The 13,994-nt window shown below is 40.9% G+C and overlaps 2 protein-coding genes across 6 annotated transcripts in view; one reads left to right on the top strand and one right to left on the bottom strand.

Annotated features, from left to right (window-relative positions):
• The first annotated feature begins 13 nt into the window (after window positions 1-13).
• On the top strand, window positions 14-8,535 carry daw1 (dynein assembly factor with WDR repeat domains 1). The gene is made up of 13 exons (XM_027014471.2): window positions 14-98; window positions 431-503; window positions 700-844; window positions 2,130-2,188; window positions 2,270-2,392; window positions 3,336-3,435; window positions 3,590-3,697; window positions 4,864-4,970; window positions 5,168-5,270; window positions 5,628-5,742; window positions 6,344-6,420; window positions 7,267-7,429; window positions 7,690-8,535. The coding sequence occupies exons 1-13, from the start codon at window positions 32-34 to the stop codon at window positions 7,722-7,724; spliced, it is 1,275 nt and encodes a 424-aa protein (XP_026870272.1). The 5' UTR covers window positions 14-31; the 3' UTR covers window positions 7,725-8,535.
• A 21-nt stretch (window positions 8,536-8,556) lies between these two features.
• Window positions 8,557-13,994, bottom strand: part of sphkap (SPHK1 interactor, AKAP domain containing) — a 35,212-nt gene continuing 29,774 nt past the window's right edge. For 2 of the 5 annotated variants that reach the window (XM_027014466.2, XM_027014470.2), the window contains 5 exons: window positions 13,462-13,632; window positions 12,132-12,215; window positions 11,671-11,708; window positions 10,401-10,582; window positions 8,558-10,211 (listed from right to left, as the gene is read on the bottom strand). In XM_027014466.2, the coding sequence (XP_026870267.2) occupies window positions 10,056-10,211; window positions 10,401-10,582; window positions 11,671-11,708; window positions 12,132-12,215; window positions 13,462-13,632 (631 nt within the window). In that variant the 3' untranslated portion in view covers window positions 8,558-10,055. Of the gene's footprint in view, window positions 10,212-10,400; window positions 10,583-11,670; window positions 11,709-12,131; window positions 12,216-13,461; window positions 13,633-13,994 lie in introns of all 5 variants that reach the window. The other 3 variants (XM_027014468.2, XM_027014467.2, XM_027014469.2) reach the window with 3 other exon arrangements.

Genomic DNA, 13,994 nt, shown 5'->3' with positions numbered 1-13,994 from the left:
CGAGGCAATTTTCTTTCGCCATGGTAACGGTATGTTGATAAATATCTTTCAAAGGAAAATGAGACTGAAACGACTCCACATACGGTATTATCCGCCAGGTAGTCATAACAGTTTATATAACAAATCTTTACACATTATCTAATGTCATTTTACCAACTAATACGCCCTGAGTGTTTGTTGTATTGTCAGACTACCTGGTTCGCAAACTAGCCAGTTTGTTCACTTAGCTATCTTAGGTTAGCTAGCTAGTTATGCTAGTTATGCTTGCTAACTTTAGCTAGCTCCTGATGTAGCGGGCTAGATATAGCTAAGCAAGTTAACTTTAAACTTTAAAACCTGAGGTTTTGAGCTTTTCTTAGTTTGTCACAAGTTTTAAGGCCATTAATACGCAACCGAAAACGTGCATTACTGAATAGAATCCTGCCGGCAGGTATAATCCTCGACTACGAAAAAGGAGGGCAGCAGAGGACGAAATCCATTGACTTTCTGGACTTGACCCCAGAGTGAGCTTTTGTTTCTTTATCTTAGAAATTGCATAGTGTCTGGTATCCTTATATATTGTCAGTTTCATGCTCACCTTGGTCTCCGCCTCTGAGTTGTCTGAATGATGCACCCAACTCGTATTCCTTATGATTTTACACTCGAATTATAGAACTAGTATACAGTTTCGCAACTGAATATCTTTCTCATTTTCCTCAGCACTGACGTGAACGATCTGCTAGCAGATATCAGAAGAGTGGAACCCCTGATCACAGCATCGCGTACGGACCAGGTGAAAGCGCTGATCAAAAGACTACAGGACAAACTCAGCCAGCGGGATGAGCGCAAGTTCTACCTGTTCAAGGTACACAGTAGCTGTCTGCGGTGTACACGCCACTGGTCTATGTATCCAAGTTTTATATTTTATAAATGGTTATATTTGTTTTAGTCAGAATTGGCTTAAATATCCAGAAACTTTATGGTGCGGTCAGAGCTGTAAAATGCTTACAATCAATTGGTAAAAAACTTTCAGCAAACTAATTAATATGGCAATGTGCACATTTTTAATGATTTAGTCTCCAATGTCTAGTAGAGGTTGCAGATTTCAGAACTGTATGCAGTTATGTCTAAGGAAAAATGAATAAACAAACTGCAGAAATAAACAAAAGTTACAGGACAGCTGGGATTAAAACATCTAAACAATGGAAAAGAAATAAAATATAAATTTTAATATTGTTTTATTTCTCATATAAAATGAACTCTAAATATAGTTATAGATGAACCAAAGCTATGAATAGATTAAGTAGATGAACTGATGCTGTCAGTAGATGATCTGATGCTGCCATATCAGAAACAGCCCACCCATTCTAGACTCACTGGAGTAGCCGAGGCTCCCACATCTACACTGAAGTGGCTACTTGGACTAAAAATAATGTAATAAGGCATAGACTACTTAGCTAGGCCCTCCAAAGGAGTTGAGTTCCCTCTTGAGTTTTGGTCCTTCCTCAGTCTTAAAGCTGCTTTGTGAAAACGTGTGTTGCAAAAAGTGCTCTAAAAATTGAATTTGACTTTTGTGGTGTGAGGGGTATATTAGTTGCCTTGGTGATGTAAGGGTGCTAAGTAAAAAAACAAAAACACCTTTCACGTTTAACCTTTAATAACCTTTAATAAAACAAATGCACTTGTTTTATTATCACTTTGATATTTTAATAAAATGTAATACAATTACTAATACTCATTTCTTGAAAGCTCTCGTTTCTGCTTGTAGCATCTGATCTAAAAGAACAGTTTATGTCTCTCATGATACTGCAGTCCAAGCTCCAAGTAATGTGCCAGAATAAAAATTATGATAGATCACGTGGCACATAAGAGGGGAGAGTATGGGGCAAACAATTTGTACTCAACCACTAGATGGCAGCAGGTGGTAGAGTACACTAATCTACAATTTTCTTGGCACATCAAATATGCACTAATTAAGTATGGAAATTACACAGTCAAGCTTACAGATCTGTGATGAATTAATGCAGCTATGTGCATCACTTCATAATGGTGTTTCTCACCATGTTCCCTGTCTCCCTTTTCCTTTCTCCCTCTTCCTTTCTCTCTTTCTCTGTCTCTTCACTCACTCACTCTTCTCCCTCTCCTCTCAGGCGCTTCAGGCTCATATTCTGCCTCTGACGAATGTTGCCTTCAATAAATCAGGGTCAAGGTGAGCTTATCTGACATACTCAGGTTCTCCTCTCCCTAATCTACCTTTTTTTTACTCCTCTGTCCTTCTGTCTTTTTGCAGTTTCATAACTGGGAGCTATGACAGGACATGCAAAATATGGGACACAGCATCGGGTGAGGAACTGCATACGCTGGAGGGCCACAGGAATGTTGTGTACGCCATTGCATTCAACAACCCCTATGGGTAATGAAACCCCCTCCTCTCTCCCAGAAATCTCCACTAGGGGCTCACGGGTGGCACAACTATCTTTGTCCTATCATTGGGAGACCTTGTGTGATTTTATCGCTGTCCGTGGCCAGGAGTAGGAAGAAAAATTGCCCTGTTCTTTGGGCGGGAAGTCTGGCATAGTTTCTCTCTCCATGACCATCGAACCGATGCCAGTCAATTGTGTGTGTCCGTTAAGTAAAAAAATCAGGTACTTAGCTCTCTCCTCCAAGTGTGTATGCTGTGCTGTCATGTGAGTGGCAGCTCAAAAAGATGCAGTGAGTTGCTTCACACTCAGAAGAAGCATCTTCTCCCTGCTAGACTGGAAGCTGTCCTGCAGTAGGACAGATGTAGGTAGTGGGTGAGAACAGGAAATGGCTTAATTGGGAGAAAATTACAAATTAACTCCAAACAATTGAAAGAATATATACAAACTACATTTACACATACATCTTAGATACACTGATATTAAAAGGTATTAATGTACAAAATTAATTAAGCAGGTTTTGGAGTAGAGAGGTACCCATATAAAACCACAACCATCCTCAGTAAGTATTTCTAGCTCACTTGACAAGGCACCCACGGGGAGTGAAATGCTATTTCTATGTGGCTCAGAATAATTCATGCCAGTATCAGACAGTCTGTGGACAGTGTACGACTTTGTGTAGGTGCCATAGTACAGGTTGATAAATTAAATGTTTCATATCAGTTGTTACAATCTAGATACTTCAACCCCCCTCTAGAAACATACTCAATGTCATATGCAATGACACACACTGACATATACCCAGTCTTACTCTTCTATCTGCAGATTTAGACAGCTCCAGACTCTAATGTGGCTCTACAGTGGTGAGAGTATTTGTCACTTTGAGCCATAACAGTAGTTAATTCCTGTTTACCTCTCCCTGTCTCTCTCATACAGGGATAAGATAGCCACTGGCTCCTTTGATAAGACCTGCAGGTTATGGAGCACTGAAACAGGGAAGTGCTTCTATATATTCCGAGGACACACAGCAGAAATTGTACGTTTGTTGCCATTTGGTCCATTCTAATAATCTTTTATGGTTTCCACATTTCTCTATGAATATTAGCTTACCTTGGTTCTGGGTACTCTTTAAAAACCCCAAATCAAAATCTTTGGATGTAATGTATCATCTGTGTGTTTTTCCTGCTCAGGTGTGCCTTGCTTTTAATCCTCAAAGTACCCTTGTTGCCACGGGTAGCATGGACACCACTGCTAAATTATGGAATGTGGAGAGTGGTGAGGAAGTTTCAACCCTAGCTGTGCGTATCTCTGTTCCTCTTCAATACTCCCTTTATCCAAAACCCTTTCTGTTTGACACTCTCTGAGTCATTCTCCTACATTAATATTCCTCTCCCATTTCACTCAAGTTCAAAAACTAAAAGTCCTTCCATGATTTTGTATAACTAGGTTAATTTTACCTGCTGTCTTAAGATAATTGGAAAATCCAGAAAAGTGAAAAAAAAAAAATCCAGAGAATTTTTAATGTATAAACCTGAAACATGCACTTAGTTATTCCTCCACTCTCGTTGGCATAGCATAAGACCAGAAAGGCTCCCATAACCCCACCACCCCTTTTAAGCCTAATGGTCTATCAAGAAAGCATGTCAATACAAAAATGCAAATTTTAGCCCTTGTATATCAATGTTATGAAGACCCCTATCTCCCAGGCACAAATCCCCTTAGACTTTGCATCTATATTTAAAATTATTCAATGATCTGCAGCACTTCTGTGAATGCTCACCCATCCGTGCAGTTATTAATGAATTTGCTTATTAAATCAGTCACTTAGTGAAAAATCGAGCTCTTCACTCGCTGTGTTTTCCATTTTCATGTGTTTATAGGCATTGTGTTTTCTTGTATTGTGTTGCATGGTAAGTGCTGTGTTGTGCTGTGTTTTGTTTTCCATTGTATTCTGATGCATTTTGCTATGCTGGGTTTTGCTGTTACTGTGGAAAGTGTGTATTTTATGGTATGGGAGTTATGCTTTGCCAAAAACAAATGAAAATGCACACACGCACACACACACGCACACACACCCCAACACAGTTTGCATAATCCATTTATCCAATAGCCTACAGATGTATCTTGGTGTTTGTATTCAGTAAGGTTTGGTCTAGGGTGAAAGGCATGAGGGTGTGATGGGGTGGTAACTGGGTGTGTCTGTGTGTGTGTGTGTGTGTGGGAGACCATACCCTGTCTTAACTATCCACTTATTCCCTGGCAAATCTAAATTATGAAACAAACTTTAAACCAGAAGTAACTCTTTCTGGTGATGGAAATTAACATTTTCTCAGTTTTTCTTTCTATAGTGCAAAATATGTAACATCAATTTTTAGTATGATTTCATTTAAATAATGATGAGTTTCATTTCTCTACCTTAATCTACTGGTCTCTCCCTCTCTGTCCTTTTCTGTCTTTTTTTCAGGGTCACTCTGCTGAGATAATCTCTCTCTGCTTCAACACAGTAGGAAATCGGTTGGTTACGGGTTCTTTTGACCACACAGTCATCCTATGGGATGTGCCTTCAGGCAGGTCTGTAAATCACTTCTAGCCCTTGATTTATCATTGATTTATCTATCATACTTGATTGATAGAACAAGAAGCAATTATTTACTCAAAACTACAGCTCCTCATTCCTCAGCTTTTTCCTGCTCCTTTTTCAGTCTTTCTGTAGCTTGTTATGCTGTGTGGAGCTGAAGGCTTGTTTGTGGGCATGTGTGTCTCTGTAGGCGGGAGCATACACTCATAGGGCACAGGGGAGAGATCAGCAGTGTGCAGTTCAACTGGGACTGTTCCCTCATCGTCACAGCCTCTATGGACAAGAACTGCAAGGTCTCACTGCAGTGTTTGTCACATACATAATCACGCACACACATATATACCCACATTGATCAGCCATTTGTCTGTGATTAATAACGTAGAAAAAAACTGTCTGAATAAGGAACTTCCCCTCTCTTTCTATTATGATTATCTTTAACAACTCAGAACTCTTAATTATTCTGTGGACAAAGATGTTCCACAAAGGAGAACAAAGTGAAACAGTTCATTGCTTCACTCCCTCATGAGTTGATTTATGTGCCCTTTTTGTATTATTTTATAGACTCAGTATGAAACGGGTAAATAATATGTGTGCATGTATGTGTTGCCATTAGAGTCTCTGTGGTTCTGTCTCTTGTGGTGTGAGCATAGGTGTGGGATGCTGAGAGTGGTCAATGTTTGTCAACTCTAACTGGGCATGATGATGAGGTGTTAGATGTTTGCTTTAACTACACTGGTCAGCTTATCGCCACAGCCTCAGCAGATGGTGAGAGTAGCATCTGTCCCTCCTCATCACCATCATAATCACTAATCCTCATCATCATCACCACCATTAGCTATTATTTTCACATTAAATAGCTGCAGTTTCCTCCACATTCACCCCATTGTTAACCATGTCAGCTTCATCTTCAACCACATCATCATCATCATCATCAAACACATCACTACAAATCATATCATCATTCACATCACCACTAATCACACCATTATCATTAACATTGCTAGCTACATTATCACCATTATCTCCACACTCCACACTTCTCTTGTTTCTTCTTTTGTTACATCCCCATCTTGTGATCACACAAAATCCTTCTCAACCTCCACCCCTCTCTCCTTCCCCTCTCTTTTACTCCACTGCTTCTTTCTTTCTCCCTGTGGCTCATTCCACTGTTCTCCCTTCGTCTGCACTCCTTCCCTCTTTTCTGCTGGCATTCTCTTATCTTTCCTCCCCTCTCTCCTCTGTCTGGGCCAGTCCACACAGTTTCTACTATGCACTGCTCATACTGTACCACACTGCTCCTGCTGTTCCTGCCAGTATAGCTACTGCTCTCACACAGAGATGCGTGTGTGTGCGCTTGTGCGTTTAGGTACATCGAGGGTGTTTAACGCAGACACATACCAGTGTGTGTGTAAATTGGAAGGCCATGAAGGAGAAATTTCTAAGGTGAGTCTGCAGTTACCTTTTCTTTCTGCAGTTTTCACTGTGCCTATGCACACACAGGCACATACACTGTCAAATGAACCCAAAGGCAAAGAACAGCCAAACTGACATTTTTTCTTTGCTCTGTTGTGATGCCATCTTTTTTCCTGATCAAATTTCAATTTTCTCCCTCTTCTTTTATTTTTCCTCTAATTTCCTAAGATTTTTGCCTGTTCTTCAGTCACTTCCTGTTTCTCTTCCTGTCTTTTTCTCTTTTGCAGTTTTTCACTTGTTGCTTTAACACCTCCACTTACTTCTCATTCCTATCGCCATACCAACATTATCTTGTCTTTTGCATTTTTTACTCATCAAATGTCATCCTTTTTTCCCTTTCTTCACCCCTTACTCTCCCTCCCTCCCCTCATTCTCTCTTTCCCTTTTCCATTGTCATGAAAGGCAGTATATTTCCATAATGGTTATAATTCAAATGCATAAAGATTTGAAGCCCCTCTGTTTACCTCACTCTGTACCTGCTATGTAGTTTTATAATAAAACACTCAGAAGTTTGTGTTACAGATCCAAGTAAGGGGCTAATAAGCAAAGGGCTCTTCATCACTCCAGCCCTAGAGTGTGCGCTCATACTGACATAGGTCACAAACAGTTCAGCACACAGACACACACATACACACACCTATGACTTACCTCAATGTCACGTTCTCTTTCCAGCCATGTTTAATCGGCATGGTGTGAAATTCAGTGTTTCACAGGTAGTCATGAGATACTTCACAGACAATACCTTACTGTTTGGTGCAGAGAGGCATCAGGCCCTCTGATCATCGTGCTATAAAGCATGCTCTCTCTCTCTCGTAGGTGTGCTTTAACCCCCAGGGGACACGTGTGTTAACAGCGAGTGCTGACAAGACGGCACGCGTGTGGTGTGTGAGATCCAGCTCCTGCCTACAGGTGCTGGAGGGACACACCGACGAGATCTTCTCCTGTGCTTTCAATTATGAAGGAGACACCATCATTACAGGCAATTAGACAAACCTGCACACACGTGTCCAAAACACTTAACCATAGTGTGGCTGGCATATGTCTGACATATATAATCAAAGCTTATTGTACAGGCATAGGTTTATAGGCACAGATTGAGTTATGCACGACAGAAGATTTCATGTGTTGTATTTCATATGCATATATGCCACACACATAAACACAGATACATGCACATACAAACACACTAATACTCTCAAAGGCCAGTAATTGGAAATGTGGTCATTCTTCCCTCTGCAGGCAGTAAGGATAACACCTGTCGGATCTGGCGCTAAGCTACTCAGCATGGAAGTGTTTGGCATTCTGCTGGAGCTGGAAACATTTAGAGGAAAATCTTAGTGTTAAAACATACAGACACATACACATAACCCTGGTCTTCATGGTGTGGATGGAACAGATGTCGTGCAGTATTGCATCCTGATCAGTGTGTCAAGGTTATCTAGGGGTACTGCACTAGCTTAGCCTTCCTTGTTGGGAACCTGCTTTCTCATCTGCAGCTGTATGCAAGCAGGGTCATTGAGCATATTCCATTAGCAAATTTAGAACTGCTCCTGCTAGACTCTCTCTGTACACTCTGTCCTTCACATGGTAAATGAGTCCATGGATTTGGTACCTTATATGTGCATCCTTAAGTTTATAGATATACTTTGTAATATGTTATAAAAAAAATTTATATATATATATATATAAAGATCATAACATATATATATAATTCAACAAAGCTCTCTGTAGAAAAACGTGTAGGTATTGTGCAGTTTAACACAACAAAAATACTGACATCAAATAGAAATTGTATAAGGTTGTGTATAGCAGTTTATGAAACTACTTGTGGAACATGGCTGCGTTTCACAAACTACCTTCACACTGAATCAAGTCTTCATTCTAGAGACCATAAATATTTTAAATAATTGAATATCAGATATTTTCTATATTAGTGAGCTTTCACCATGCTGTATGTCTGACAGGTTATTCAATATGTCTACATATATCTGTTTAAGAATTAGAGAATACTCTTAGCACTCATTCAGTCTATGGTCTGTAAAATATATCCATTCACTCCCTAAATAAAGACTAACACTGAATTCACTTTCCATAGTTTTTTTTTTTTATTATTGATTTTGAAAAGATAAACACATTCAGTTACAATCAGTTTGGATGGTTGTGTGCTTTTCATAATGATTAAAACATTTATGTTACTGTTATTACATGACGATGCAAAGAAAAGCTTTACACATCAGATTTCACATTAACAAACTGACATGACAAAAAGTGTAGTTATCGTACTTTTTGACATAATCTAACCATACTCCAAATGTACTTCATACATACTTTTGCAGACATGTTCTAGATCATTGATTGCCCAGTGTCTCTCAGCAACTGGTAGACTAAGAACAGGGCTTCCCACTCACAGCACAAAGGTGCTGTAGCTCAAAATCTATTATCTATTTACATCTAGCCAAAATAAAGCCTTTTATTTTCAGTCACAGAAAACTTTACCACAGAATTCAAGTTCAAAGGTACAATAAAAAAGTGAATGTATAAGCAAAAGTAAATTTTAGCAGAAGCAAGAAAAGTAAATATTTCTCTGTGCTGTGTAAACTGGGGAGTTGTATTAATTATAAACAATAAGTCATTACATTTAATAACGACCACCATGTAATCTTCCATATCTGCTTATTTTGACAAAAAGTCACCCAGTACATTTTAAGTTGTTAATCGTGCCATATAAATTTTTAGGCTACAAAATGTCAAGGCTAAGTGGTTGGTTGTAACAATGTCTGCTATTGGAGCAGTTGATTGCTCATTTCTTCTTGAGAACGGGGCTGATTGGCAGTGCATATAAAGATAAAGGAACATGCAGCTTCTTAAAGGGAAAAAAATCCTCCAATCACACCACATCTGTGAAGTGGAGAGCATGTATTTGTTGAGAATGGTCAGGATGTGAATTCCTGTATCCCATAATTCAGGTTTATCGACAATGAGTGTAGTAGAATGGGTTTATGGTGCCAGTGTGACAAGCATGACCTCTGGAGTTCTACCCTATTCCAAAATTTAGCTTCAATCCTAATCTAACATGCACAGATTTAATACTCAGATAAAAGCCTTAGATTTCTTGATTAGGCAAACCAAACAGGAGTTAACCTTACCCTGGCAGGTAGAGCAGGGCAGGACTGGGTTGGGCTGGGATGGGACCCCAGGGTAAGGGCAGTAGTGAGAAAAGCAGTCCGCCATGGAGGGGGCCTAGGAAGCAGTAAAGCTTCTACTGGCATGCACAGTGTTTTATAATGAAATGCATTGCGTATTGAGGGATGTAGCAGAGACTGCAGCAGGGATGGGTAATGAATTGCATTACAGGGTCAGGCAGGGGCAGAGATCTCAGCAGTGTTTAGTAAACAAATGTATTGCAGGGTAGGGGATGGTGGGGCAGGGACGGAGCTCTCAGCAGTGTAACAAAGTGCAGTGCATAGGCAGGAAATTAATGCTGTGGGTAGTGGATATGTTGATGCATTAATTGATAAACATGGGAACAGCAAACAACACTTTATATATGGGGACCTCTTCTGGACAGGCCATAGCCATTGTGTGTGTGCAAATGTGTGTACACTTTAGTGCTGAGTCTTGAGGAGCCAGTCAAAGAGGCTGGGTGTCGGCACACCTGCTTGCTGCCCATTGTGGTGAAGCTGATAGAACTGAGCCACAAGACTGAACAAATCTCCCACATGCCAGGCCCTCTCACCAGCCAGATGCACCACTCTCTGGAACTGAACCAAACACACACTTGAAGTACAGTGTCTGCATGAATGGAAATCACATTTGTAGAAATATCTAAATACATGAAAGGTTGTTAGCTAATTATGAGCTGCAATTAAACTATAATTGTCTGGCCATATCACCTTAGCTTGACATTACAATTTCATGCATTATCCAAAAAAGAGTTATGAGGCCCTTACATTTGCCAGTGTGTGCTCCTGCTTTCTGTAGTACAGGACAGGAATGCCAAGTTCTGAGGCTGCAATCCACTGCAGGGCTGCTCTCAGCTCTTCATCAACACACTCCTTTTCCAGGTCAAAGTTCACCACGAGGAGTTCTCTCTGGCAGCTGCTACCTGCTGTGGACAAGCCTGATGTAATCTCTGAGGTACATAGAGAGAGAGAGAGAGAGAGAGAGAGAGAGAGAGACAGACAGACAGCGAATTAACAAACTGGATTCTACAACATTTCTCTTCTTTCTCTCTGTATCACACTGGCTTTCCTCACACATTACACTCTCCTCTGTACATTTTGCTGGTTTAACCTTGCACCCTGCATGTTTTCGAAGGGGGGAGGGATTCAAGTGTGTGTGTGTGTGTGTGTGTGTGTGTGTGTGTGTACCAAGCTGGGTTGGTATTTCACACTCTCCCAGTTTTTGGTTTTGCTATCAGACATACTTCTTCACCCCATCTCTTTTGCTTTTAAACTCATTTGCTTAGTTCATCACTTCTGCACTGCACAACATGAATGCTGCTTGGTCACCCTCCATCTCACTTTCCTTTAGACCTTAAGTAACACTCAGCTCACATGCTTATTTCTCTCTTATTTCTTTCAAAATATTTCTAAATATTCTTCATTGAAAAACATATCTTCATTATTGCCTCTTCGTCTTAGTGGGGGGTAGCGGGTACTTCTGCTCTGCTCTCTGTGTGAGACACAGTCTCTTTTGTTTTGTTGCATCAGGATGAGTCATTTCTGATGTGTGAGTTTGTGTGGGCAAATTCAAAGCGCTCTCTATCACTCTTTCTCTATCGTTATCTTTCTCTTGCTCGTTCTCTCTTTTACACTCTTTTTTATGTGCTCTCTCTCAATCTGCTTGCCAAAGGCTGAAAGCTCTTAGTGTGTTCAGGGGGATGGAGAGGGGAGAGGTGAGCTCTCTGCTGCTACACTGAGATTGCCTGGTAATTCGATAGAGAAAATATGAATGCCCAAGAGATAGAAGAAGCCATGCCGGGGCTTATACAGCAGAAAGAAAGAGAAAGGGAGAGAATTGGTACCAGCTGAAAACTGTGGCGAGATTATGTAATAGCATAAAGACAAGTTGCTATAGAGGGCTTGTAATGGAGATCAAAAGTTGTACTGAGAATGAAAATTCTAAATGGCTCTTAAACTGCTTATTCAACAGTATGAGTATGAGTGAGTGTGTGAGAGATAGAATGTATATTAAACTAAAAAAGAAGACATCACTCACCATCCGCTTGTTCCTGATTGTTCCTCTCTCTCTCCTCGCTGCACGCACATGCACACACACACACACACACACACAAACATCTGTGCACCATTTCTTTCACTATGTCGTACACTACTTTTATCCCAATGGACCTCGGAGTACCTAATGAAAGCGCAGTTTGAAACATACAATAAATATTTGTGAGTGAGACCATGACCATCAGTGTCAATAAATATTGGTTAAAAAAAGCAACAACTACATTCATCTGCCTTTGACCAAGTAGCCCTGTCAGCTCCATCTAAACTAGTGTAATATCTCTGAGCAGCATCTCACAGGCTCCCATCACATTAAAAGCAAAAGTGGAAAAGGACAATTGGACAGCACATTGGGCTCAGATGAAATACTCAACACTGCCATTAACCCCAGAGCTGCAGGCATGTTGCTGGTTGGATGGAATGTGGTTAACATATGTGCTTGTCTACCTGATTAGCACAGTGGAACCAGGTCCTTCTGGAAAGCCCTCCAGGTCTGCCAGACCAAGACTTGATGCACTACTGTTCCCATTTCTGTAATACATACGCACACACACACACACACACAATACACTTCACAGTTGTTGTCTGGCTCTGCCAATTTGGGGTAAACATCCACACTGTAGCAGCACTATTTTGGGATTTATGCTAGAACGACGGGAGGGCACTAACATGCTGAGACAGCAGGAGAGGAGACTGCCACAGGCTGTGCTGGCCAAACTGCTCCCTGGCAATGGAAGCACATTTCCTCCCAACTCATTACACACTAGAAGGCAAACCTTTACCTTTGGCAGCAAAAGGTTAGAAATGGGATGAAATGAAGGTTAGGAGGCACATGGAGGTGCTACAGGCATGCAGCTGGACAAGTGATGCAGGAGTTGGGACAGAAAACATGGTAAACTGTGCCAGGTAGTGGTGGGCTGCTTGGGTGGGGCAGCAGGCCCTAATTCTCCTCATTATAAAGCCAACAGGACATGAGTAGTGGCAGATGCCTGACTGTCTGAGGCACTTCCTGTCTGTATTGCACAGATGGCTGATGGTGTGTGAAGTCCAGAGAACATCACTGCTGTCAACTCAGCTTCATCAGAAGACTTTGCTGAACTACTCTAATAGAATCTTTGTTACTTCAGAGATCTAAACTTTACTGAGCTCTGGCTAGGCTGTGTGCATGTGTGTGTGTTCAAGAGATGGCCTAAAGTGGTGTGTTAGTGTCTGGTAGATAATTTAATCTCATTTGGTATGATGTTCTATGCTTGTGTGCTCCCTACACAACAGAAGTGTGTCTGTGTTTCCTGCAAAAATTTACACCTGGGTCGCATCTCTGTATTTAAGTTCCTTTTAGCTGTAGTTTTTTTCTACATTTGCATATTTGGCTAGTGCTTCAGGCAAAATTAGTGTGTTAAAGAAAATGCTGGATGAATATTTGATGTGTTGTAAGAAATAGTGACTGAGAGATGGCTACAGGAGGACAGCCTAGTCTTAACTCTGCTCCTTGCCTTGATCATACAGTCACTGCAGTCTCAGTGGGCAACCACACTGGACTTTCATAATTTACATTTAGCCTCATATTAAATATATTCAGAAAATATTTAGACTATGCCAAGACAATCTGAATATCCAACAGTAGCTTGATAGTGAGAAAAGCACCTTCAATTATGATTGTTACTGCATCATGGAACAGCCCCACCTAAGGTCAGCATTTAACTTATGTAGTTTTAATGGAGAGTCAAATGGAGCAGCCTCAAAAATGCTGTTGATTAGGCATGATGGGAGGACTGACCCCTCACTTAGCTGAATAAAGCTACTGGTGGTCTCCTCTTGTGGGTCTTCATCAGGGGCAACCTGAGCCCAACTGCCTGAGCTGCTCTCCTCACTGCTAGTGCTGAAAGAGCGATGCTCCCCTTCCACACCTGAAGAGGGCACTGTGGGCACTGTGGAGGTCATGTCACTGCTGAGGGGGAGAGAGTACATGGCATAACTACATAGTCATTTGCCATCTCTGCTACTGGCACTTGATTTTGTGTGTTAGTGGGTACTATCTATACAGCACTGTAATATAGTATCTCAAGAATTTGACACCTGGAAATACTGGTATACAATCACCGGCCACTTTATTAGGTGCACTTGTTCAACTGTTCCTTAATGAAAATATCTATTATCCAATCACATGGCAGCAGCTCAATGTATTTTGGCATGGAGACATAGTCAAGATGCTCTGGTGAAGTTCAAACTGAGCATCAGAATGGGGAAGAAAGGTGATTTAGGTGACTTTAAAGGTGCCATGGTTTCTGGAGCTAAACAGGCTGGTCTGAG

This window comes from Electrophorus electricus, chromosome 4, assembly GCF_013358815.1.
Source record: "Electrophorus electricus isolate fEleEle1 chromosome 4, fEleEle1.pri, whole genome shotgun sequence".
Classification (NCBI taxonomy): Eukaryota; Metazoa; Chordata; class Actinopteri; order Gymnotiformes; family Gymnotidae; genus Electrophorus; species Electrophorus electricus.
Note: the sequence above shows the minus strand (reverse complement) of the source record. Positions and strands in the feature narration are given on the sequence as shown.

Bases quoted from the DNA above. Each gene is read 5' to 3' on its own strand.
- daw1 (XM_027014471.2), top strand. From the start codon at position 32: ATGTTGATAAATATCTTTCAAAGGAAAATGAGACTGAAACGACTCCAC. The intron at 99-430 runs GTAGTCATAACA...TCCTGCCGGCAG, and splicing joins CATACGGTATTATCCGCCAG to GTATAATCCTCGACTACGAA. The intron at 3,436-3,589 runs GTACGTTTGTTG...TTTCCTGCTCAG, and splicing joins GAGGACACACAGCAGAAATT to GTGTGCCTTGCTTTTAATCC.